Genomic DNA, 26422 nt, shown 5'->3' on the forward strand with positions numbered 1-26422 from the left:
TTCTTGTCTCCTCTTTCGCTCTCCTGTCCCAGGGTCTCTGCCCCCCCTCTCTGCACCCTTTCCCAGCCCAGAGCTGGCCCAGAGTTCTGTTGGGGAGGCCTGTGTGGACCTAAGCCTGGAAACTGTTCTTTAAAAGGCAGCACAGAGAAGGGTAAGAATAGGGAGTCTAGCTCCATCCAGCTCCAGACTGGCTAGGAATCCTGACTCGGGCTCCCAGAGGCTGTGTGACCTAGGGTAAGTAGTTCAACCTCTCTGAGCCTCAGCTTCCTCGGAGATGAGTGTAACAATCCAACGCGCTAATGTAGGAAACCCCTAGGACATACTGAGCTCTCGACACTGCTGGGTACGCACACAGGACGCGGTGAACGAAGAGGGCCTGGCCTTGGGGTTGGGGGTCTGAGGTTGGAAGCGAGGCTGTTGGACCCCGGCGCGGCTGGTCCGGGGACTCGGGCCTCCTCTCTGACTCCTCCAAGCAGGGGCGGGGCCTTCGGGCAGCCCTGGGTTTCCGGGCGCCTGTCGCACACCCACCCTCCCGGTTTCCCAGGGGACGGGACGAGCTCGGAGCCGCCGAGGGACACCGAGTCTGGGGGAGGCGGCGGGGCCACGAGGGCGGCCGCCCTCGGGGGCGCGCGGCCTCTTTTGTCTGCAGCCTCCCCCTCCCCCGCCCGCCCCGAGCCGCGGGGCTGCGGCGCCGCTGCTGACACGGCTCGGCCGCCGCCGCCACCGGGCGGAGGCTGCGCGTCGCAGCGCCGGGCGGAGGGCGCGCGGCGATGGCGGCGGCGGCGGCGGCGGCGGCGGCGCGGGGCGGGCGGGCGCGGCGGGCGCGGGGCTCGGGCTAGCCGCGGGGCCGGGCCGGATGGCGGGCGGCGCGGGCTGGGCAGGCGCCCCCGCGGCTCTGCTGCGCTCGGTGCGCCGCCTGCGCGAGGTGTTCGAGGTGTGCGGCCGCGACCCCGACGGCTTCCTGCGCGTGGAGCGCGTCGCGGCGCTCGGACTGCGCTTCGGCCAAGGCGAGGAGGTAAGGGCCCGCGGCGAGGGCGTCCGCGCTCCAATCCCCCACCCCGGCTTTCCCGCCGTTTCACCGGCCCGCTCTCGGCCGAGCCCCCGGGCATCCCCGCCCTGTCGGACCCTCGCTTTCCACCATTAGCGCCGGCGCTGCGAGAGTCACGCATCACGCCCGGGGTGGGGACTTCTCTGCCTATCTTCCCTACCCCGGGCCCTTGCGGGCCCTTCTGACCGCTCTGCAGCCCACTCGGGGTTTGGGGGGTGGGGGGAAGGAGCCGTCAGATCCTGGTCCCGGGACCCCCGTCCCTTCCTACCCTGCGGAGACCGAGACGCAGAGGTCTGTGTGCGGGAATGCCAGGACGCCGTGCGGGGTGGGGTGGGGGAGGGAGGCACGCGCCCCACTGGGCCTGGCCGAGGGAGCGAGAGGACAACTAGGGGCGCTCTGCTGTCTCGGCTCCTTGACTGCACCCAGCCGACCTAGAACACAGCGGAAGGTGTCTGCTTGCGACCTTCCTGGATTCTCGGCCCAGCGCCCGATGACCCCCCATGCGGGCTCCCATGGGCAGGCCTGGCTGGCAGCTGGCTGTGTCGGCTGCGGCAGGCCTCCCAGAGCCAAGCTGGGGAGCGGCAGCTGAGCAGTATTTGCAGCAAGGGGTGGGGGGGGGAGGGCGGGCCGCGTCGATTTAGGGAAAGTAGGAACGGTGTTGGTTGTTAGCAGAGCTGGGATCGGAGGGTGGGTGCTGCCAGTGGGGTGGGCAGAGACAGGTGTACTCTCATGCCATGGGCACAGGGACAGGTGGCTATGTCTGGGGGAGGGGGTACGGCAAGGCACCCACCTGGCGGGAGAGCATCCCCACCCTTCTGCTACTGCCCATTCTGAAATCGTCAGGAGACGAAGCCCTGAGTAGTGAGTTTCCAAGGCCACCTGAGGCCTCAGGCTCTGCATGGACACTGGCTGGCATTCTGTTCTGGGGACAGCTGGGGCCTAGCATTTCAGAACATAAGAGAAGCCAAGGCATGCCTGGGTTGGATCCATGCTTCCCTGTCACCTGGCAAGGGGGAGATGATAGGTAATCATCTCTGCATGGCCGTTGGGCATGGCTGGGACCTGGGAGTCCCTGAGACCAGTAAGTGAAGGAGGGTGAGGCAAGTGTCAAGTTCGAGAACTCAGGTACCCCATCCCAGGAGGCTCACTGCTACAGCCCCTTTGGAGCCCACCCTCTCCCTCTGCTGGGATTGGTTCAGGACCGTTTCCTGCAGCCGGCCGGTCCTTCTTCCCAAAGGCTGGTCAAGCCCCTCCCCTCATCGAGGCAGGCTGAGCAGAGCCCAAGCCTGGGGAGAGCCCCAGTCTTTCCTCTCAGGACACAGGCTGCAGGGGAGAAATCTGGCTCTGGCTGGAACTGGAGTTCCAGAACCGCAGTCTCACTGGTGGGAAGAGCTTCCCAGCAGGCTCTGGCAGGAGGCCACGTGGGCTCAGTGGTGAGCCCCTAACAAGCCCCAGCCTTATCCCTGATCTGGACAGCTCCTCTTCTTAGAGCTTCTTCCTCATACACACTGGAGCCAAACCTGCTTGTCACTTAGTCATCGTGGTTCTGGACGGGGACCCACGTGGGTCTCTCTTCTACGTGGCAGCCTTTAAATATTTGAAAACAGCGCTCCTGTCCCCTTCCCACTCACTTCCTACCATCCTCCCTTCTCCAGGCCAAATAGCCCCTGTTCTTGAAGCCCCAGACCATTTCCATACAATCTGGCAGGGACCAAACCTCTGGCTTCCAGCCCTGAAGCCACCATCGACTAATTGTGTGACGGAGTTCTCCTAGTAATGACATGGAGGGGCTGGACCAGGAGACTCCAGGACTGTTCCGGCCCCAACACGTCTCACGCACACAGGTGGCTCAGGGCGAGGTGCCTTTGGAGCGGTGCACTCTTGTTAAGTTTCTGGCCACTGAAACCCCCAGGGATCTTTCTTAGCAGCCTCTGCCAAGATTCCCCTCCATCCTGGAGGAGGGTCAGTGAGTTTTCTTTTTAAAGCATAATCTTATATCATTACAGAATCAGTTTATATGCTCTGCGAGAAGTTAGAAATATGGACAAGCAAAAATAAAATATGTTCCCATCTCCCAGGGAGCCTACCTGTGACACCTTGGGCACATCCTTCCAGAGCTGTTTCTATGCTTGTATGTAGATTTTCTCCATAAAATGAGGTCATGCTGTGCATACTGTCTTGTAACCTGATTTTTTTCCAGTAAATGATCAGCACTTTCCTGCTTCAATAAATTCTCATCTCATTTAACATGTACACCTTATCCAGATTTCTCTATTTGGCCCCAAAACATCAATCTTTGCTGTTTTGTTCAAACCAGTTTCCTCGCCAGAACTGTGCAATGCATCCGGTTATTCTGATCTCTTACTTTAATGCAATGCTTTTTTTTTTTTTTTTTAATTTGAATAACCCTGACTTGTTGAAGAGATCAGGCCTGTTGTCTGTCAGTACTTTCTTAAATCTAAACCTGTAACTTGGACCTTATCCCTGTTAAATTTCATCTTGTTCATTTCCTCCCATTGTAACAGACAATAGAGAGAATTTACAATCCTACCTTTGTCACTCTGATGCTGTGCTGCCTTCAGGCTGGAGAAGTGGGTGCTTTATGTCTCAATCTGCCAGGCTGGTGTAAACCCAGGGCAGGACCACGGACAGAGCCTCGTAGGGGTGGTTCTGTTCACACTGTGTTACTGACCGAGACCCACGGAAATACATTTTTCAGCCCTGCTCGCTGCACACCAAATTCACACATGCACTGCAGAACAGGGATGTCATTTCCCCTTCAAAATGCTACGTTTTCTGGCAGTTTCTATCTCATTTGTTTAAAAATCACATAGAGACCTTGATTTCCCACCCCGTACCCGCTGCCAGTGCTCTAGGGTGGAGAACTCTCATTCATTAGATACGGAATTCAGTGAATTTATCAGAGCTGATTATCCATATTTTATCAACTACACCCAGAATGCCAGGGACACCAGAATCAAATGCTTTGCAAAAATCAAAATATACTAGGTTGCAAAGTGTAAAACAAATATCCATGAGGCCACACTAATATCAATAAATGATTTAATATTAATAAATAAATACTAGGAGAGTCTCCCATACAGAACAAATTAATTTATGTAGATAATTCCCTACCAAGGAGGTGCAGCATAACCCCCCACCCTGTAAGCGTCACGTATGCATATGACTACCTTCTAAAGAGGACACTGTGGAAAGGGGGGAAGGGCAGCTTTACGGTGGAGAAGCCTGACACGCACTGCCTCAGCCGGGTCACCAGGATCAACAACAGCAGTGATAAGTCAGGTAGGTAGTATGTACCCTTCATACGATGTGATGGGAGAGGCACCTTACCACTGTGATCCCCCACCCAGACCCATCACCCCCGTCCAGTCATGAGAAAACATCACAAAAATCTCAGCAGAGGGACATTATTCTACAAAACACCTGCTTAGTGCTCCTCACCTTTGTCCAGGTCATCAAAACCAAGGGAAGTCTGAGAAACTGTCCTGGCCAAGTGACGCCTAAGGAGACGTGACAACTAAATGTAATGTGGTGTCCTGGGTGGGGTCCTGGAACAAGAAGAGGACATCAGGCAAAGACTAAGGAAGTCTGAATAAAGTACAGACTCCAGTTAATAATAATGTTATGGGGCTTCCCTGGTGGCGCAGTGGTTGAGAGTCCGCCTGCCGATGCAGGGGACACGGGTTCGTGCACCGGTCCGGGAAGATCCCACATACCGCGGAGCGGCTGGGCCCGTGAGCCATGGCCGCTGAGCCTGTGCTCCGCAACGGGAGAGGCCACACAGTGAGAGGCCCGCGTACCACAAAAAAAAAAATAATAATGTTATGTATGTATCAGGTTGGCCTCCGATATTCCCCTAATTTATTGACTTGGGAATCATAGTAGAAAAGAGAAGACAAGGAAATTCGATGAAAACATGAGTCGTGTGTGAGAACACAGGTTGACGTTTCAAAGAACGTGAGGGCGCTGTCCCAGCCCTGAAAGTCTGTAATAAGTAGGAGCAAGACCACTGTGACGAGGACGAGAAATGATGGCCCAGGGCCCTGAACCCGTGTTGACCTCTGATAGCTTGCTTTCGTGTCTAACCTCTCTAGGGCTTTGTTTACTCATCCATAGAATGGGGGTGATAACAGTTCTCATTCCATAGCGTTATTGTGGGGCTTGAACACGTTAATACACGTAAAGTGTTCAGTATCGGGACGGGGTAGGCCCGCTATCAGAATTGCTGCTGCTCTTACTATTGGTGTTTTTGGTAAACATTTGTGAGCATCTTTGAGAGGCTGTTCTAGGCTGGGGCGTTCTTGGGGGTTGAGGTCCAGATCTGCGAACAGTCCCTGGTGTTCTCGGCCCACCCTCCTTGTCAGCTCTGAGCTTCCAGCCCTCCCGCATCTGTGAGTGGAAGGCATTGGGAGCGCCAGAGATACCTTGGGCCACATCCCTGGTAAATATATTCTTCTCCCTTTTCCAGTTTGAAAACCATCCTTCTTGCTAGAAGAATGGACTCAAAAGTAGTTGAGTGGTGTCTCTGCCATTTGTTAACCAGTACCCTCTCCTCTGAGCAGTGGCCAGTCCTTCCTGCTGGGAAGCGTGGTGGTAATTATTTGGGGGCAGTGACGCAGCTTTAGCCCACCTGGGACTAGTCTATAACTTCCCCGCTTCTTTGCAGGTGCCGGAAGCAACTGGGGCATCGTGCCTCCTTGTTCATATTGAGCAGGAGATGAAATAAGGGGTCAGACTGGGCTCCCTTAGTCCCCAAGTCCCCTCTGGACGAAGGACTGCCGCAAGGGAGATGCTGGTGCTGGCTGGCTTCAGCCTGAGTGTCTGAACCGGCAAAGGGGTTGGGGTTCTAGGTGGGCCGAGACTTATCAGGAGACAGTCCTGGGGCTGCCAGGGGAGGGAGAGCCCTGAAGTAAAGCTGGGTCTGCTCAGGAGAGGAGGGGACAGGATGCTGGGGAAGAAGCAGTTGTATCCCTACATCTGTGGCTGGAGGTGGGAGGTGATAGGAGGAGGGACTTGAGGGGAGGGCGGGGCCAGATCAGGAAAGCCTCAGCCGTTCCCTGTGGCTGGTGGGAAGGTCCAGGCAGCAGGGTCAGAGGTGTGCTTGAGAACAGGGGCTGGATCCAGGAGGGGAATGTGACAGTTGGCCTGAGAGGAAGAGGGTCCTGACCTGGGCAGTGGCAGCGGGTGCAGGACCGACAGGGGTCCAAAAGGCCTGCAGAGCCCAACACGCCACTCCTGGAGGGAAGAATCTAAGGCTCTTTTGGAGAACAGGCCCCCTCTAAGTGCCCCACCCTAATGGGGACATGGTGGGGATGACAGAGCTGGCGAAACAGAAGGAAGGCCCAGGTTCTCCGAGCCTCGAAGGAAAGGTCGGGGTGCCTGTGACCCATGAGTGGGGAGCAGGACAGGAGTGGGGCCCAGAAAGACCTTCTCTTTCCTGTGTTTGTGCCTCACCCGGGTGCAGCCGGTGCCCCTGAGCTTGGAGGTCACTGTGGAAGCCAGGTTGAGGCTGCGGTCCCTCGCGAGGCACCAGGCTCCGGGGGCGGGCTGGGAGGGGCCAAGCCCCAGGTAGGATGCCCAGTGCTCTTAGCGCACTTTGGCTGTGCTGGGAGGAGGGGCGTGAGAAGAGCGTCCAGGGGGACTGGTCCATCTTGTCAGGCAGTCTTGACACAGCCTGAATCCATGTGGCAAAACCTCTCTGGGCTATAGCTTCACTCCCAAGATACCGGGATGTAGAGCAGGAAGAAGCTCCAGGTCGTGGAGGGCTTGGTGGAGGGCGGTGCGGCCCGTGCCTCCCTTGTTGAGATCTGAATGGAGAAGTGGGGTAGAATCAGGCCTTCCAAACAGCAGGACACGCCCTCGGCCCTGTTGCGGTGGGTGGAGACTCTCAAAGCCTAGACAAGCCCCAGCATGGGTATCGGCCATTCCCCCTGTGAAGAAGAACTTACCCCTCTTCCCAGGGGGATGGTGAAGGGTCACCAGGCTGGGCAGGCGGAGCGGCTGTCGGATCCAGCCTTGACTCTGAGGCCCGGGAGCTTTCCCCTGCACCTGGAAGAGAAGCAGAGGAGCGAAGAAGGAGAAGGGAGATGGGGAGGTGTGGGAGCGGGGCAGAGGGAGGAGTGCCTTCCCTGTGGCTGGCGGCTGAGGAGGCAGAGCCAGGAGGGAGGCTGCACCTCCGGATTCCCACGCACGGGGAACCCAGGACCCTGCTGGGTGGTGCATGGGTGGCTGAGGACCCGCTCCTCCTTCCGTGGGCCAGGGCTCCACTGCCACAGCCTGAGGGGGCAGTGCGGATTGGGGGCTGACGCAGCCACCAAGTGCCTGGCGGGTCCCACCCAGGTGCCCCACCCCGAGCACCCGTGTCCACGGGTCCATTTGTAGGGGTTTGGGAGGGGGGCTCTGCCCCAGCCCTGGACTATGTGTGGGTGAGTCGGGGCTCGTAGGGTGGAGAGGGGCTGCTCCTTTGCCTTGTGCTGCAGCGATCCCTTTGGCCCACCCCACGGCCGTCCCCACACCGGGGCCTAGAGCAGTCCCCCGAGGTGGAGCACAGAAGGGGAGGCTGACAGCTGGCTGCGGTGGACAGTTAGAGCTGGGTGAACCAGATCTGGGGTGGGATGGAGGGGAAATGCCCTCTGGCCTGGAAACAGTGAATGTCATGCCTGGGTGAACTGCTGTCCTCCCCCGACCTCACACGATTGGGTGAATGCCCTGAAATTTTTAGAGCAGCCTTAATGGAAATACCTTTTGCCTTGGTGGTTGGTGGTTGTCTTAATACATGTTTCCAGGATTTTTGTTGTTGTTGTTGTTGGTACGCAGGCCTCTCACTGTTGTGGCCTCTCCCGTTGCGGAGCACAGGCTCCGGACGCGCAGGCTCAGCGGCCATGGCTCACGGGCCCAGCCGCTCCGCGGCATGTGGGATGTGGGATCTTCCCGTACCGGGGCACGAACCTGCGTCCCCTGCATCGGCAGGCGGACTCTCAACCACTGCCCCACCAGGGAAGCCCTGTTTCCAGGATTTAAAAAGGTTTTTTTTCGATTAATATCTTGCATACCTACTCTATGCCAAAACTCTTCCAGGCTCTGGGAATCAGGAGTGGCCCGGAGCTTCCATGGGGGAGGGGCTGGAAAAGAAACTGACAAAAGGAACGACAATTACTGTTGGGTGGAGGAAGGTACAGGACTAGGAAGAAACAGAAAATACTGAGACAAAAAGATTTTTGCCCTTAGAATGACCACGGATGGCCTCTCTGTCATAGATGAACATTGAAGTAGGGCCTGGAATGAAGTGGGGGGCTGTGCCTTGCAGAGATCTGGGGGCAACTGATCCGGGCAGAGGCAGGAGGGGGCCTGGGGGTTAGAGGTATGGCAAGAGGACTTAAGGGAGAGGGCAGGGGCTGGGCAGGAAGACCAGTGGGGAGGCTGTCACTCCATGCAGGTGAGACTTGCTGGAGGCAGAGCAGGGGTGCAGCTGCGGAGACGCGGCTGGCTTTGGATAACTAGAGCCCATTGGAAGTGGGTGTGAAAGGAGAGAATTTGGAGAACTCAGAGGCTGCCATTTGCTGGATGGGGAAGACTGAGGCAGGAGGCAGGTTGGGCAAGGAGTCAAGGAGTTCCACGGTGGCCTGTGAAACCTGAGATGCACCTGGCGTCCCAGTGGGGCTGTGGAGCCGGCAGTGGACAGATCCCAGGAACGCGCCTCAGCCCTGCTCCTCCGGGCAGACCCTTGCCTCCTTCTACCCTGGCCCTTAGGTCTCCCTGCCCATGACAGAGAAATGAGGGAAGAACACAGAACCTGATACGGTGGGATTCAGCCCCCTTTAAAAGCCAGGCTTGAGTTTGGGGGTCCAAGGACTCAGCTGGACTGGCTTGGGGCATCTCATCTTCCAGACCAGAGGCATCTTCTAGGCAAGATGCTACCCGTCTTGGGATGCTGACTGCCCGTCTGCCCAGCCTCTCAGTCTGAGAGCTGCCCTTGCCTCCTCCTCTCACAGAGTAAGAACTGGCTAGAGCCGTAATTCACTGCCTGAATGTGCTGCTGGTATGACCACTGGCCCTCTCCAGTGGATAGGTTGGAGCCACCCCCCCAACTAGACTTGGACTCTTTGCACCCTTCTGCCCCTCCCTGTCTCCTGCATTTCCAGCATCTTCTGATTCTTGGAGGCCCCCCAGGAGCCATAGCTTAGGGCCACCAGTTCTTTGCAGACCACCACTCTTGGGGTCCATAGTTGCACGCTCTTGGGGACAGGGAGAGCAAAGCAGCTCAGAATCCAGAAGTGTGTACACCACTGTGATCAAGAGGAGAGTGGGCCTCCTGGTCGCCACAGCCCAAACTGTAGCTGTAAGGACCTCTAAGTTCCCTCTAGACCTGAGACCTTGAGTCTGACCCACACCTCGCTTGCTGTGGCACAGAACTCAGAGAAGATCGCCAGCTTCCTCCAGAAGCGTTTGTTCATTGCACATAGGCTCTAGTGGGCACTGTCCCCAGGAGAGATCCCAAGTCTGAGGCTAGTGCCTGGACAGGGTAGTCAAAGGGTTGATTTACACGAAAACAAGAACCGAAAGGGGAGTAGAGGTCCATTCAGTGCTCGTGTTGCTCCAGAACAGCCCTGCCAAGAGATGGGGACTCACTGCCTGCCGAGGCAAGGCCGTTCCATCTTGACAAGGCTCTGGTGAGTCCTCTTTCATACAGTGAACTAAGGTCTCTCTCCTAGAACTGCTGCTCTTCATTCCCTCTACCCATCCATGCAACTACCTACCTGCCCATTCAATAATGCATCCATTTATACATTCACTTATCCATCTGTCTACACATTCATCATCCCCTCCATCCAACCATCTACCTGCCCATCCACCCATCCATCCATCCATCCATCCATCCATCCATCCACCCAGCCATCAACCCAGCCATCTATCTACCTGCCCATCCATCCATCCATCCATCCATCCACCCAGCCATCAACCCATCTACTTATCCATTCATTACCCATCCATCCGTTGGTCCATCCATCTGTTCACGCACCCTTCCACCAGCATCCCCAGGCTCCCCATCTGTCCATCCACCACCCAGCATTTATTGAATATCTACATGTGCAAAGCCTAAGCCCAGATCCAGGGATGGGGACTGGCATTTTCAGGGAGTGACAAGTGGCTCCACATGGTGAAGGCACAGGAAGGGCAGGAGGGTGAGAGCTCAGGCTGGAGCAAGGGGTCAGCTGGTGACCTCAGGGACCTTAGGGAGGGCTCAGGGGCTGGGGCTGTGAGACTGGCTCAGATGAGTTCTGGACAGGCAGCAATACACCAGCACCTGCCTACCCTCACTGGAGTTAGCTGTTTTTATGATTTCTCACTTCCCACACAGGCCATTGGGTCTGGCAAGGGCTGAAGCCTTTCTGAAAAAAGAGAAAGCCCAGGTTATTTAAAAGGTGCTTATGATGGATGGACGTCAGTTTCCTTCTCTGTAAAATGGTGGTCAGAACCCCTATTTGTGGGACTGTTTTGAGGAAAGGAGATAATACATTAAGGCCGGCCATGACGCCTGTTGGCATGGTCTCTGCAGCCCACCTACTCCATGACCCCTGTTGCCACCCCCTGCTGCTCTCAGCCCCAGGAGTGCACCTCTGGCCCCTTTCCTCCACCTGGTACTTTTCCAGGCCTGACCTCCCTGTTCAAGGGCCAGAATTTCTCCTGTGGCCACTGGTGGCTCTGTGGACAGCGGAGGTGAGGGAAGGATTGGTGTAGACTGCCTTCGTGTTTCTTATTCCCTTCATCCTCGCAGTAGCCCTGAGAATCTGAGAGGTGATGGGAGTTGTCCAGGGTCCCACAGTAACTGGAGGAGCTGGGATGTGAACCCAGGTCTGTCCGATTCTAAAGCTGCCTCCTTAGCTGCCTGCCGTTGGAGGGTTCCAGGTTCCAGTGTCAGGGGAGGGGGGAAAATGATCAGATCTGAGTTTCAGAAATTTGACATAGAAACTTCCAATCCGAGGCTTCCTCTAGTTTTCTAAATCTGGGGTGGTCTGGCTTCCAGGGGTGGAGCAGCGCCAGACAGGGGCTGTAAGTAGAAGTAGATTTGGAATCTGCAGGGTGGGCAGGCACTGCCTGTAGGTGGGGCTGCGGGCAGTGTGCCACCCAGAAGATGCTGTGGAAGGTGGCAGGGGGCAGCAGGAGCTGACTTTTCAGAGCAGAGGGAGGCTGCCTGCAACCACGCCCTGAATTATGCATCGCCACCACTTCCTGTGCAAATGGTGATTAAGAGCCCCAGGAGGCCAGCATTTCTCTGGCTGCTCCGGTTTCCTGCCTGGCGCCCTTCCGCAATCCTCTGCAGTCCCAGATGGGTTTGTAGCAGGGGCAGGGCCCGGACTCTCAATCCGGACACCCCGCCAGCACCCAGTCCACGTTCTCAGGGCTCCTCCATCTTCTAGGCTGGTGCTGCTGTCTCCTCCCAGCCACAGAGGCCCTGTGGCCCCAGCTGGCCTTGACCCCTCGTGCTCCCCATCTCCTCCACCTCCCTCCAGTGTCTCTGTTCAGGCCAGGTCAGCTTTAACTTTCTCTCTGTGCTACAGAGAAGAGCTTGGGAGCCGGGGCCCTGGCATCAGGCTCACCTGGTTTGAGACCCGGCTCTGCCACTTTCTAGCTGCGTGACCCTGAGAAGTTACTTAACCTCTCTGTGCCTCAGTCTCCTCATCTATAAAGTGGGGATAATGTTAGCCACATGTGTTTGCTAATGTGACTGTTAACCGCCACTGACTCTAGGTTTTCTGGGTGGGCTCTCCATTTCCATTCTTTTACAGATCTCTTTGAGCACCTGCTCTGTGTCAAGTCTGGTGCTGTCAAACCAAACTTGGGTCCACTCGCCCGATCTCCGTAAAGCCAATCTACTGACACCGGGTTGTGGTGAAGGAAAGTGCGGCATTTACTGCAGGCACCAAGGCTGGAGTCCGGGCAGCTAACGCTCAGAAGGCCTGAACTCCCCAGTGGTTTTCAGGGAAAGGTTTTTAAAGACAGAGTGAGGGAGGGAGTGGCAGGGGACAAGATCAGCTCGTGGACATTCTTCTGATTGGTTGGTGGTGAGGTCATCAGGAGTCAACGTCATCAGCCTTCTGGGTCCAGCTGGTCTGGGGTCTACATGCTCGTGGTCAGCATGCGCTTAACTTCTTCCTCTTGGTGGGGTTTCGGTATCTGCATAATAGCCCAAGGCCATGGCTCAGAATATTCTCTCTAGCCCTTGAGGAGGAACTAAAGGCCCTTGACTGTGTTTAGTGGCTAAATTATTGTTATTTTGTCTGGCTTGACTGTTTTCCTTTGTTTCTGCCTTCTCCCACTTCTCTGCTAAGTGTGCTCTTTGAAACCCGGGGAAAGCCTCGGAGGCTCAAGTTTTTCTACAAGTAAGAAGCAGGTGAGGACATGGGGGTGGTCTGTCCTGGGAAGGCCCCATAGGGTCCTCCTCAGTGACAGTGTGAGAGGATACGCAGAGGGAGAGGTTAGGACTCCTCCCCTGAGGGAGCTCGCTTCTGCGTGGGAGGGGCCCCTAAGATAGAAACCTTGGTCCACCTGTGAGAAGGGCAGGGCTGGAGGCCCGTTTAGGTGTAGTGGGGTGTGAAGACAGCAGATTCGCTCTGCCCGGAGATGGAAAAGCCTTCCCAGAGGTGATGCCAGGCCTGAGTCTTGAACACCAGGGTCCACCAGGGCAGAAGGGAAGGATGGCTGTGCCAGGGGAGAAGCATACCTGGCAGGAGGCGGACAGGTGAGAGAGGGGAGGGGCTGACCAGGCAGGTGGAGGCACAGTGGAGAGGACAGGGTGGATTTCATCCCGAAGGTTGAAGCTGAGGGTGACATGTCTCTGTTGTGTGTTAGACAAACCCATCTGGAATCATGTGGGGCGGGGGAAAGCAGGCCGAGCTGGGAGGCCTCTGCTCCGGTCCAGGGACAAGGAGAGGGGCGTTTGAGCTGCTGGAGGGAAGGGGAGGGTCAGAGGGCGGCTGCCGGGCCGTCTGCAGGACCTCACAGCACGGAGCTGGGACAAACAGGACAGAGCGTCCTTTCATGAGTCCTTTGTGACCCCACCTAGGTCACTGGGTGATGGGGCCCGAGCCCAGGTGCGGGTACGTGCCATCTCCAGGGCGCTCACACACCTGGGCAGCCCCTGGGGCTCCCCGGCCTGCCCTCCCTCTCAGGAGTCCTCCCGAGAGCAGCTGCTCTTTATTTTTAAAACAAAAAAGTTCCAAATATTGTTGTCATTTTATAAACAACTCTAGAGGACAGGAAAGCGAACTAGCGTTAAGCTGTATTTTTAGACCTCAAAATCTATGTCCTGTCCTTAGCGGTCACCCACATGCGGTCGTGACCAGTGTATATGAGCTCTTTTGGCTCTTTCCGTCTAATGATATTTCCTGTGTCTGAGTCCCAGACAGAGCCATGTCACCTCTCTGCTTAAACCTGGTCCAAGATTGACCATCCCATCCGTCACTACTAATGTCTCCACTGCGTTCCATTCTGCCGGGTACACCTGGAGGGGAACCTGGGCGGGCCCGTCAACCCCTGGCTCGCCAGCAGCCTCTGCGGGGCCCAGCCCCTGAGCTGGTACGGGCGGGGTGGAGCCCAAAGACAGCAGTGCTTCCAAAGAGTGGACGTGGCGGGTGAGGAGGGAAGGATCCTGGGCACCCCCAAGCCTGCACTGCACGCTGGGCTGGACCTCCCTCAGTACCACCGACCATCCCCTGGGTCCCAGCCCGCTTGGCCTCTTCCCGGCCCAGTGCTTGGCTGCCAGCCAGAGGACTGGCTTCTGGTGTGGGTTTCTCAAAACCCCTGACCCCAAGTGGGCACTGCTAGGGGGCACCTGCTCCCGTGTTCTAGACACTGAGTGGGTGGAATCGAGAGCCTGTTTGCCCGCTCGTGTGGACACAGCCATTTTGGGCTTCTGGCCGCGCCTTCTGGGGCCGCGGATGGTCTTTGTTTCTCCTTCAGTCTCCTCCCCTTTCTCCCTCCTGCCTCCTGTTTGGCCGGATATCTGACCTTGTCCGAAGCATGAGGATGCCCGCTTCTCCCATCTACGCTGAGTATTATTTCAGACTTGTTTCTCCAGTTTAATGAGTGTATAATAGTATTTCAAACTTGTTTAAATTTTCATTTTTAATTGCTAACGAGACCACATTTTTTCCATGTTGCTGTTTATTCTTGGTATTTCCTTCTGCATAAACTGTTATGTCCACCTCTGTTGAGCGCTTATCAAGGGGAATTTTTATTTTGATCTTTATAATTTTATTTTTTTATAAATTTATTTATAAATTTATTTATTTATTTTCGTCAGCTTTGGGTCTTCGTTGCTGCGCGTGGCCTTTCTCCAGTTGCGGTGAGCGGGGGCTGCTCTTTGTTGCGGTGCACGGGCTTCTCATTGCAGTCGCCTCTCCCGTTGCGGAGCTCGGGCTCTAGCGCGTGGGCTTCAGTAGTTGTGGCTCGCGGGCTCTAGAGCGCAGGCTCAGTAGCTGTGGCACACGGGCCTCGTTGCTCCGCGGCATGTGGGATCTTCCCGGACCAGGGCTCAAACCTGTGTCCCCTGCATTGGCAGGCGGATTCTTAACCACTGCGCCACCAGAGAAGTCCTGGATTACATTTTATTACTCAAAAGTTCTACATTTGAATATTTCTTTTTCCAGTTATATCATATCTGCATTATTTCTAATTATATTGATCACTTTTTAGTAGTTAGGAACTTATTTCCCATCTCTAGCAAGAATAAATAAGCTATTTTGTTAAAACCCCCAATTTGTAAAAATATTCGACTTTTACCCATTTGGAATTTATTATGAGGTTCATCCAACATTTGGTTCTATTCATAGTTTGAATTTATTTCTAAACTAGAACTGAATTACGCTGATTCTTTCTTTCTATTTTTTTCTCATGCTTTATTTTGAAAATGTTCGAACAGAAAAGTTGAAAGAAGGATGTGATGAATACCCAGATACTCTTCACCTAGATTCACTGTTAACACTTTGTCACAATTGCTTTTTCTCTCTTTCATTTTGCCACTGATAATCTATCATCTGTCTCCTTTAATGTTGCTTTGCAGAAGCATTTTAAGTAAATGAAGACGTCTTGACATTTTCCCCACGAGCACTTCAGAGTGTAGGGACGAGGAGAGTCTCCTGTCTGAACAAGCGTCACCATCACACCTAAGACTGAATGCTAACTCGACAGTCATGTAACATTCAGTCCATGTTCAAATTCCCCCAGTTGTCCTCAAAATGTCCTTCCTAGCTTCTTTTTGTTTTGATCTAGGATCGAGTCGAGGATCACATATGGCATCTAGTTTGCCATTTTCCTGTTTCATCTCCTCGAAGTTAGAACCATCTCTGATTTTCTTTGCTTCTGTAAACCAACACTGACATTTTCTGCCAAGCCTGGGCCGGTTGTCCTATAGGCTGTCCCATCGCCTGGCTATGTCTGATTGTTTCCTCCCACTTTTGGCAAGGAGAGGTGATGGCATGTACTCCTCAGAGCATCACATAAGGAGTCACATGATATCGGTGTGTCCCATTATCGGTGATGCTGAGTTTGATCAGTTGGTTAAACCCACGTCTGCTTGATCTCGTCAGTATAATGGTACTTTTTCCCCTTTATAGTTAATAAGTAGTCTGCGGGATGGTACCTTAGACAGTGTAAATATCTGGTTCTCAAATAGCTTCTCACACAATGGTTTTAGCATCCCTTGATGCTCCTTGCCCGCGTAAATTACACTGGTGGTTGCAAAATGGTGATTTTTCCTTCATTCCTTCTAGAGATAGAGGTTGTTCTGTGTAGAAGATCTTTCCTTCACCACCTTTCCTGAGTGTCGCTATGGACTTGTGGATTCTTTTCTTTCCCATGTGTTAGCATTACCATCGTTATTCCTTTTTGACGCTCTAAGATTTTTTTGGTCTTGTTTTTAATGCAACGTTATAAATTTTGATCATTATTACTTGGTATATTTTAAAATTGATAAAAGTCAGCCATCATTACCTTTAAAAAAAAAAAGCTCTCTCTGATTCTTCACCGTTTATGGATTTTTAAGTATGTAAACACATTTTCAAGTTCTTTAATTGGTATTGCATTAAACTTATTAAATTAGAGAGTATTACCATCTTTATTATATATTTAGTTCTCCCAGTAGGAACAAAATATTAACATTAAAAATAAATGTCTTACAATTAGGCTAAACTAGTGTTTAGTATTTAATGTGTTTGGTTACTACTGAGAATGAAACTTTTTTCCCACTGATTTTTTTTTTCTAGCTGCATGTCACTAGCATATAGGAATGCAATTGATTTTTGTAAATTTATCACGTATCTCCCCACTGGTATGAACTCACTTATTACTTGTCATTTTTCTGGTTGATTTCTTGAGATTTTCTAGGTAAGCAATCATGTCCTCTTCAAAAAGTAATAATTTCATTATGTCTTCTTTTCTTATATTTATGAGTCTAATGACTTTTCCTTTTTTATTAATTAATTAATTTATTTATTTTTGGCTGAGTTGGGTCTTCGTTGCTGCACGGGGGCTTTCTCTAGTTGTGGCGAGCAGGGGCTACTCTTCATTGTGGTGCGCGGGCTTCTCATTGCGGTGGCTTCTCCTGTTGCGGAGCACGGGCTCTAGGCGCATGGGCTTCAGTAGTTGCAGTGCGTAGGCTCAGTAGTTGGGTGCACGGGCTCTAGAGCGCAGGCTCAGTAGTTGTGGTGCATGGGCTTAGCTGCTCTGCGGCATGGAGGATATTCTCGGACCAGGGCTCGAACCCATGTCCCCTGCATTGGCAGGCAGATTCTTAACCACTGCGCCACCAGGGAAGTCCCAACTTTTCCTTCTGAGATGGGACTCACACGCATTTCTAAAACTAGTTGGTTGTTTTATTATTTTATTTTTAAATTTATTTTATTTATTTATTTTTGCCTCACCACGCGGCATGTGGCATCTCAGTTTCCTGACCAGGGATCAAACCCACGTCCCCTGCAGTGGAAGCTCAGAGTCTTAACCACTAGACCACCAGGGAAGTACCTAAAACTAGTTGGTTGTAAATCAACCATATTTCAATAAAAATTTTTAAAAAGGAAATTGTATAATATGAAACAGAATTTTTTAAATAAAACTAGTTGGAACCTGGGTGGGTACTGGAGACATGACTCTGACTTAGGAGGGCTCGGGAGTGAGGCATGCTGGGACGCTGGCCAGATGGCTAAGTTGCAAGTTAAGGAAAACAGGCCAGGGTAAGTGCCTGAGCTGCAGCTGCCCTGGGTGCTCTCACAGACAGTGTCCCAAAGGCAGTGCTGCCGAGGCCGGTGTTGCTGCGGGAGGGGGTCTAATGCAGAGGCAAGAGGCTGGCAAGAGGTAGTCGTGCGTCTTGACTGGGGGTCAGGGGAGGACGCCAGCCTCCAAAGGCAGGGAGACAAGACAGCAGCAGCACAGCACGGGGATGGACAGACTGAAACTTGCCGGGCACAGATGACTGCAGAGCTGGTGTCGGGCAGCCAGAAGTGGCCGGAGGGCTGAGGTTGTTCCCTGCCCTCTGCTCTGGTCCTGGACTAGTTGGTGGAGCCAGTAGGTATAAGGGTTGGTGGCAGAAGCAGACCCCCATCATCCCTTTCTTATTAGGTTTTTAAATGGAGTGACCGTTGCTTACTACCATTGAGTGTAATGTTGGTACCTGGGTTTAGGTGTATCATCTTCAGCGCGTTAATAAAGACCACACCCTCCTTGCCCCATTCTCCTTTTGTTAGAATGTTATCCAAGACCAGATGGTACATTGTACCACATGTCTTCCCAACATCTATTAAATGTTTTAATGATGTTTGCTCTTTTCCCAGTTGAGGCAAAGAATTATGCTTGGAAGCGGGGAATCGCTGACAGGCCAGGCCTGGTCAGGTGCCCATCCCCAGAGGCGGGCCACCCAAACTCCCTGGAATGGGGAGGGGTAGTTCCCCAAAGGAAACCAGGGTGCACCTGGCAACGCGACGTTGGGCAGAGAGAAACAGCAGGCAGTGGGACCACGCTTGAGGAGCGTTTGTTTCTGTGGTTCTCTTGGGAGACAGAATGCGAGGACCAGAGCTGGGTTCGTGCACTGCTCTGTCCCCAGCACCCAGCCCAGCATGTGGCCCGTAACAAGGGCACAGTGAGTGTTACCTGAACGACTGAGGGAGTGAATAAAGGAAGTGCAAGGGGAGGGGGCCTGCCCAGTGCCCAGGAGCTCCGGCTCCTCCTGAGCTCCTCCCTGAACGTGTGACTTGGAAGCAAGGCTGCCTGATGAGGGTTTGCGGGGCAGGAGGATTTTGTGGTCAAGGACTCAGGTTCTGGGCTGCATAGGCCAGAGGTCAGCTCCCAGCTTTCCGACTTGCTGGCTCTATGACCTGGGGTAGGTCTCTGAGCTTTTTAGCCTCATCTGGGAAATGGGGGTGCAGTGATGCTGTCCTCATAGGGGTATTGTGAGCAGGGAATGAAAGAATGAGGCAGAGCTCCGAGTACCTGCTGCATCCTAAGCCCTTTATACAGGGAGGTTATTTTTACGGACCCTCTGCAGCTTTAGGGACATTTAGAAGAGGAAGCACGGCACTGGGTTTAACCACTGCACCGCCAGGGAAGTCCCCAATTCATTTAAAAAATTCAACCAATTAAAGAATGTGGAAAGAAGAGGTGAAAGGACTACCATCCCAGCGGAAGGAGGTAACCTGTGTTTACAGCTTCGTGACCAGCCTCCGGGCGCAGTGTGCCTGGAACACACCCATTTATCTAGAGTTTGCCCTGTGCCAGGTTCCAGGCTAAGTCTCGCTGTTTTTCCCTTTAAATCCTAACATCCCGCGAGGCAGATGCTATTGCTCAGAGAGGCTGAGTCAGTCACCCTTGGTCACACAGCTGGTAAATGGAGGAGGTGTCATTAGACTGCCCCTGGGCTTGTGGCAGTGTTAACAGTCATCTACACACTTTTGTGCTGTTCCCTAGGCTATTTTTATTTCACTCAAAAATATATCAGGACAGCTGTCCCTTTCCTGGGAGCCTCCTGGGAGCTGGTCTGTCTCCCCACAGGACAGTCGGGTTGGGGAGCCGCGGAGACATTTGCTGAAGGCATGGACAGAGGGACAGAGGGATGCACAGGCCAGTTTACCTCAGAGACCACCTGGGCTTCTAACCCTTTCATTCCTATGCAGACACCAAACAAAGCCCTCTTGGGTGGCCTAAGGGTCTCTGGTCAGCAGAAGCCAGGCTGTGGATGAGGGGCCGCCTGGTGACAGTGGGACACACTGGGGGTCTCATAAAGGAGGGCATTTTCAGCCCTGGAGGTGGTGGCCTGGGTACCATGTGACTGGCCCTCCTGGCCACCTGGCCAGAGGCACCCCAACCCCAGGGCCCCTCTCGGTTGTGCGCTGAGCGCTTCGCTCACGCAGCCACCCTCCCACCACCGCCTTTAACCCCTGCTGCTCCTAAACGAGGGGTCCTTCATCTGTCAGCACCCCGCCCCCCCCAACGAGCCCACCGCTTTAAGAACCAGGAACCAATGCAAAATGGCTTATATGCTGAGGAAATGTATTCTTTGTCCAAACACTTGGGTCCAGTGTTAGGGCAGCTCCAGGGCTAGTTCCTTCAGAGCCTCAGAGGCACCATCCAGGACCCAGCCCCATTCCATCAGCTCCCGCAGGGAGGCCCAGGGTGGCGTCTCCTCTCCAAGAGGTCAAGGGCGGGGAGCCCTTCCTGGGAGTTGTCTTTTCTTTTTCCCATCATCAAAGAAAACCTCTCTCAGAAGCCTCCTGCAGATGTTTCCTCATGTCTCATTGGCCAGAAATGTACAACATGCTTTTGCCTAAACCAATCACTGGCAAGGGGGCTGAGCCCACCTGACTGGCTTGGTCCAATAAGGACTTGTGCCCTGGGGTTGAGGTGCCCCAAGGCAACTGTTCATCTCAGCCACATCAGGGCTGCCCAAAGGGGAGGGAGAAGAGGAGGGGCAGCATAGAGGTGACCAACAAGATCTGCTTCAGTCCTTGTCATAATTTCTTTTTTCTTTTTTTTAATTATTTTATTTTATTTTTGGCTGTGTCTTGTCTTTGTTGCTGCGTGTGGACTTTCTCCAGTTGTGGCGAGCGGGGACCACTCTTCATTGCGGTGCGCAGGCTTCTCGTTGCGGTGGCTTTTGTTGCGGAGCTCGGGTTCTAGGCGCGCAGGCTTCAGTAGCTGTGGCTCGCAGGCTCTAGAGCACAGGCTCAGTAGTTGTGGTGCACGGGCTTAGTTGCTCCGCGGCATGTGGGATCTTCCCAGACCAGGGCTCGAACCCTTGTCCCCTGCACTGGCAGGCGGATTCTTAACCACTGTGCCTCCAGGGAAGCCCCTTGTCATAATTTCTTGACTTTATAGAAGAGGGGAAGTAAAAGGGTCAGAGCAGTTGAGTAATCCCCCAGGGGCACACTCCAGGGTTCCCACGCCATTTATTTACTGGGTCCCTCGCGAAGCTGCCTTGGATGGAGACATTTGCTCCCAGCCCTTTACTTCATCTAGTTCTCCGATTTTCTTCTCTTTATCCGCCTAACCCCTTGCCCACCCCCAGACTTCCCTGGGAAAACATTACAATCCTACAGACTTCAGAGCGGAAGAGACCTTCAATATTAATGGCTCCAATGCCCTCATTTTCCAAATGGGGAAACTGAGGCCCAGAGAGGGAGGGGTCTCTCCAAGACCACTCTGTGAGGTCATTGATGGCAGAGCTAGTACGGGACTGAGGGCCAGGGAAGCACAGCATCCCTGAGACTCGCAAAGGGGCTTGGAGCCGCCCTACTTTACCACCTTCACCCTCACTGCAGGCCACCGCTCAGCCTCCCTGCTGGCTGGCTGGCCTCTCCCTGCCGCTGCCAGGGTGGAGGCTCACCGCCACGCCCCTCTTTAGGCCCCTCTGCACGGGACACTTCCATGGCGCTCTACACTCTATTGGGTCCTTTTCTGAGCCACAGTCTCACTCGAGCCTCACAGTAGTCCTGTGGGCTGGTCAGGAGTGCGCTGTAGACGTGCAGGCTGAGGCCTCAAGGTCACACCATGGGGACGTACTGAAGCCCCCGCGGAGCCGGCTTTACTGGCGAGTAAGCTGTGCAGTCACTCGGGGTTTAATGCCCTGCGGTCACCATCTTGAAATTGCAAATGAATTTTGAACGAGGGGCCTGGTGTCTCCATTTGCACTGACCCCACGAACTACAGAGCTGACCCTAAGCCCCCAGCTCCTGACTCCTCAGGATGCTTCGTACAAGGCACTTTTCCCCACCCACCTGTGGCCCAGTCAGGGCAAGTCTGGCGGGTTGCGTGGGACAGCCCTTCCCGGGGGGAGAGTGGGCTTCTGGAGGCTGGGGGTGGTCTGCAGCTGGGTCCAGAGAAGCAGGGCCTGGCAGGACCACTTGGGAAGCCCCCCCTGTCCTTGTCTCCAGCTGGTTTTGCTGAAACTCTGGCCTGACTTCCCTCCCCTCCCTCCCCCGCTCCTGAGAGTTAATGGAGAGGGCGGCTGGCTGCCTCCCCTCCCTGTGTGCCCTTTGTCCCTTGGGGATGGGGGTAGGGGCCCCAGAACACAGGGCCCCATTGTGTGCCCTGAGTGTCAGGCAGCTGGGCCGCCTGGGAAAGTGGATAAACAAGCAGCCCTGAGCGCGTGGCCCTGAGGCCAGGAGGGGAGGACGGGAACCCCTGGGGCGGTGGGAAGGAGCTGGAAGTGACCCAGCTCTTTCTATCCGGACGCCTGACACCTAGGAAGCGCCCCTCAGCTGGGAGCTGCGTGCTTGTGACTGTCACTGCTGTGTCTGTGCCCCCAGACCTCGGGCATAAAGTGCAGCCTCCTGGGCGTGGCTTCCAAGCCCTTCTCCTTCAGACCCTGTTCCCTCTCTCCCTGGCCTCATTCTTGATGTCACCCCGCTTCCCATATGCTCACCCCACCTTGCCTCCCACACGCCAGAACTCGCCTTGACTGGAACCCCTCTCTCCACTCTGCTCCCTTTGCAGCCGGCCACGTCCTTCCCCACCAGCCCCCTCCCAGTGGAATACTGTCCAGCTAATCCTGGGATTCAGGATGCCCCCGTCCATGTTCCTTACCCCAGTGGGTCTCAGCTCCACCAGCTGCCTCAGCCCCTCCAGGGGGCCTCCTCCCCAGAAGCACTTTGAAGGTAGTCTAAGCTCTGTGTGGGACACAGGATTCCCAGTGGTGGTCGCAGGGTTCCTGCCAGAACTGAAAGCACTTCCTGGCCTGGCCCAAGGAACCCTGACCCTCCAGGGGCCTGCGCCTCCCCTCTTTACCTGCCTGCCTTCCTTTGCGGCTGCTTTTTTATGCTGGGGAGTATCAACTCTGCCCTCCCCCAAGCCCATCCCTGGAACTCCTTTTGCTGGTGCAGAAAACTTCAGGGGCTCAGCCCAGCTGGGGGTCCCCCTAGGGCAGCAGGACTTCCCAGGATGCCCACGGGCCCAGGAAGGGAAGCAGCCTGGGGGGTGGGGGGGACTAGGGGTGGGAACTTGGGGTTTGGGGGTTACTGTGGCATACTGGGGAGCAGAGCAGAGGCCTGTCTAAAGAGCATGCTCTAACACAAATGTGACCCGTTGTTGCTGTGGGGAAGTGTTTCCAAATCTTCAAGAAAAGTCAGATACCCCACTCTGTGTGTGCAGTTTCCTTGATTAAAAAAATATATATATATATTTTAGGACTTCCCTGGTGGTGCAGTGGTTAAGAATCCGCCTGCCAATTCAGGGGACACGGGTTCGAGCCCTGGTCCGGGAAGATCCCACATGCCGCAGAGCAACTATGCCTGTGTACCACAGCTACTGAGCCTGTGCTCTAGAGCTCGTGCGCCACAACTGCTGAGCCCGCGAGCCACAGCTACTGAAGCCCACGCCCCTAGACCCCTTGCTCTGCAACAAGAGAAGCCACTGCAATGAGAAGCCTGCGCACCGCAACGAAGAGTAGCCCCCACTCTCTGCAACTAGAGAAAGCCCGCACGCAGCAATGAAGACCCAATGCAGCCAAAAATAAATAAATTTATTTTAAAAAATATATATTTTTTAGGACATCCCTGGCGGTCCAGTGGTTAAGACTTTGCCTTCCAGTGAAGGGGTGCAGTTTCGATCCCTGGTCGGGGAACTAAGATCCCACATGCCGTGCGGTGCAGCCAAAAAATAAAAAATAAATAAAGGAAATTTAAAAAATTTTAGCTTTACAAATAGTAAATTTCACTTTTTGTTGGGGGAGGGGACATATGATTCCATGAGTTTTAATATTTGCATAGATTCCTGTAACCACCACCACAATCAGGGTACAGGACAGTTCACCCCCCAGATTCCCTGGTGCTGCCCCTTTGTATTCAAACTCTCCCCTCCTTCTTGCCCTTGACAGCCGCTGACCTGTTCTCAGTCTTTATAGTGTTGCCTTTCTGCGTCAGTGGAATCGTCATATGTAACCTTTTGAGACTGGCGTCTTTGGCCCAGCATAATGCGTTTGAGATTCATCCATCTGTTATCAGTTGTTCCTTTTTATTACAGAACAGTTTGCTTATCCGTTCCCTGTCGGAGGACATTTGAGATATTTCCAGGTTTTGGCGATTGTGTATAATGCTGTTATAGACATTCGCGTATAGTTTTTCGTGTGTGAACATCAGTTCTCCTTCCTCTGGACTAAGGAAGGTCCCTTCTATTCTGAGTTGGCTGAGAGTTTTTATCATGAATGGATGTCAGATTTGTCAGTTGCTTCGTCTGCATCGATTGAAATGATTGTATGTTTTTTTTCTTTAGTCATCTTTCGATTCCATCGGTTGACGTTGCAATGTTGAACCAGCCTTGGGGGATAAACCCCACTTGGTTTTGGCTGTGTTGTATCATTCATATATAAATAAATTTACTTATATATATAAATAATATACAAATGTATATTCTGCGGGTTTGCACAAACGTGTAATGACATATGCCCATCATTAAACAGTGGTCCCTCAGTATCCCTGGGGGATTGGTTCTAGGACCCGCGTGGATACCAAAATCCTCAGATGTTCAAGTCCCACAGTTGGCCCTCTGTATCCGTGTTCCCTCTGTATTTGTGGTTCTGCATCCACAGATTCAACTAACCACAGATCATACAGTACTGTATGTAATTTATTGGGAAAAAAATCCACATATAAGTGGATGCTGTTCAAACCCGTGTTGTTCAAGGGTCAACTGTAATATCATACAGAGTATTTTCACTCCCCTAAAAATCCTCTGTACTTATTAACCTATTAATTTTAAAATCTGTAAGACGGAGAGGTTTGGGCCAAGGTGGCAGAGTAGGAAGACCCTGAGCTTACCTCCTCCCATGGGCACACCAAAATCACAACTACTTACAGCACAACTATCAATAAGAATGACCTGAAAACTAGCAGAAAAGATCTACTACTGAAGATGTAAAGAAGGAACCACAGCAAGACGGACAGGAGGGGTGGAGACGCAGTAGAGTCAACACCCACACTCCCGTGTAGGTGGCCCACGAACAGGAGGATAATCATAATTGCAGAGGTTCTGCCCAAGGATCGAGGGGTCTGAGCCCACGTTGGGCTCCCCAGCCTGTGGGTCCCGCATCTGAAAGATGAGCCCCCAGAATGTTTGGCTTTGAAGGGTAGCAGGGCTTGCTTATAGGAGAGCCAGACGGCTGTAGGAAGTAGAGACTCCGCCCTTAAGGGCGCACACAAAATCTCACACTCCAAGACCCCAGACGGAAGCGGTCATTTGAAAGGAGACTGGGTCAGACCCACTTGCTGATCTTGGGGAGCCTCCCAGAGAGGCAGGAGGCAACTGGGACTCACCCTGGGGACACAGACACTGGCAGCAGCCATCTTTGGGAGCTCATTCTACCATGTGGGCACTGGTGCTGACAGGTGCCATGCTGGAGTCCTCCCTCCTGCTTGCTAGCCCTGAGAGCCGGCCACGCCCACCAGCTGGTCAGCACCAGTCCTGGGACCACCCTAGGCTAAGCAGGTAGCTGAGCGGGGGACACAGCCCTACCCCCCAGCAGGCTAGCTGCTGTAGGCACCCTGAGCCTCCCAGGCACCCTGGGACCTGGCCCTCCCCACCAGTAGGCTAGCAGTAGCCCTAGGACCTCCAGGACCCCAAAGCTAGTTGTAGGGACCCAGCCCTGCCCACCAGCAGACTGATACCAGCTCCAGGACTCCTGGCCCCCCACCAATGACCCCAGGACCTGGCTCCACCAACCAGTGGGCTGGTACTAGCCCATAACCCTGTGCTCTGTATCCAGCCATGCCCACCAGTGGCCAGCAGCCTCCACACTAGGTAGGGCCTGGCAACCAATTGGGGTGGAAGCCAGCCATACCTCCCAGTGTGTACACAGTAGTCAGCCCACCACAATAGAAGGGACTGTGCAGCCCACACAGGGGGCACCCCTAGAGTATACAGCTGTGGTGACCAGAGGGGAGTGCACTGCTGGGCCCCATAAGACATCTCCTACATAAGGCTAGTTCTCCAAGGTCAGGAAATGTAACTGACCTACCTAGTACATAGAAATAAAAAGAGAATTAGGCAAAATAAGGCAACTGAGGAATATATTCCAAATGAAGGAACAAGATAAAACCCCAGAAGAAGAACCAAGTGAAGTGGAGATAAGCAGTCTACCTGATAAAGAGTTCAAGGTGATAGGCATAAAGATGCTCGATGTACATGTTGAGTATGTGCTCAGTATGGTCAGAGCACACACTTTAGATGATTTCAGTTCTTTTAAATTTGTTAAGTTTTGTTTAATGGCCCCAGGATATGATCTATCTTGGTGAATGTTCCATGCGCCCATGAAAATAATATGTCTTCTACTGTTATTAACTGAGAGTTCTATAAATGTCAATTAGGTTAAACTGGTTAATGGTGTTGTTCAGTTCTTTTATATCCTTGTTGATTTTCAATCTAACTAGTTTTATTGATGACTGAAGAGAAGTGCTAAAGTCTCCAATGATAATTGTCAATTTGTCTGTTTCTCTTTTCAGTTCTGTTAGTTGTTGCTTCATGCGTTTTGAAGCTCTGTTGTTAGGTACGTGCACATTTAGGATTGTTATATCTTCTTAGTGAGTTGACCCTCTTATATAATGTTCCTCTTAATCTTTGGTAATTTTCCTTGCTCAGATTAGATCATTTCTACTGCACTGTTTTCAAGTTCACCAACTGTTTTTTCTGTCATCTCCATTCTGCTACTGATTCCATCTAGTGAATTTTAAATATTTCAGTTATTGTATTTTTGCATTCCAAAATTTCCATTCAGTTCTTTTCCATAGCTTCTATTTTTCTGCTGAGAATTTCTATATTTCCATTTGTTTTAAGAGTGTTCACCCTTCCTTCATGGAATATGGTTATAATTGCTTTAAA

The 26422-nt window shown here is 53.3% G+C and overlaps 1 protein-coding gene across 1 annotated transcript in view; it reads left to right on the forward strand.

Moving 5' to 3' along the window:
* Nucleotides 1-846: 846 nt before the first annotated feature.
* The window catches only part of RAB11FIP4 (RAB11 family interacting protein 4), a 113795-nt gene continuing 88219 nt past the window's right edge, over nt 847-26422 (forward strand). The window contains exon 1 of the mRNA XM_060134455.1: nt 847-1015. Within this exon, the coding sequence (XP_059990438.1) occupies nt 857-1015 (159 nt within the window). The 5' untranslated portion in view covers nt 847-856. The remainder of the gene's footprint in view (nt 1016-26422) is intronic.

Source organism: Lagenorhynchus albirostris, chromosome 20 (genome assembly GCF_949774975.1).
Source record: "Lagenorhynchus albirostris chromosome 20, mLagAlb1.1, whole genome shotgun sequence".
NCBI lineage: Eukaryota > Metazoa > Chordata > Mammalia > Artiodactyla > Delphinidae > Lagenorhynchus > Lagenorhynchus albirostris.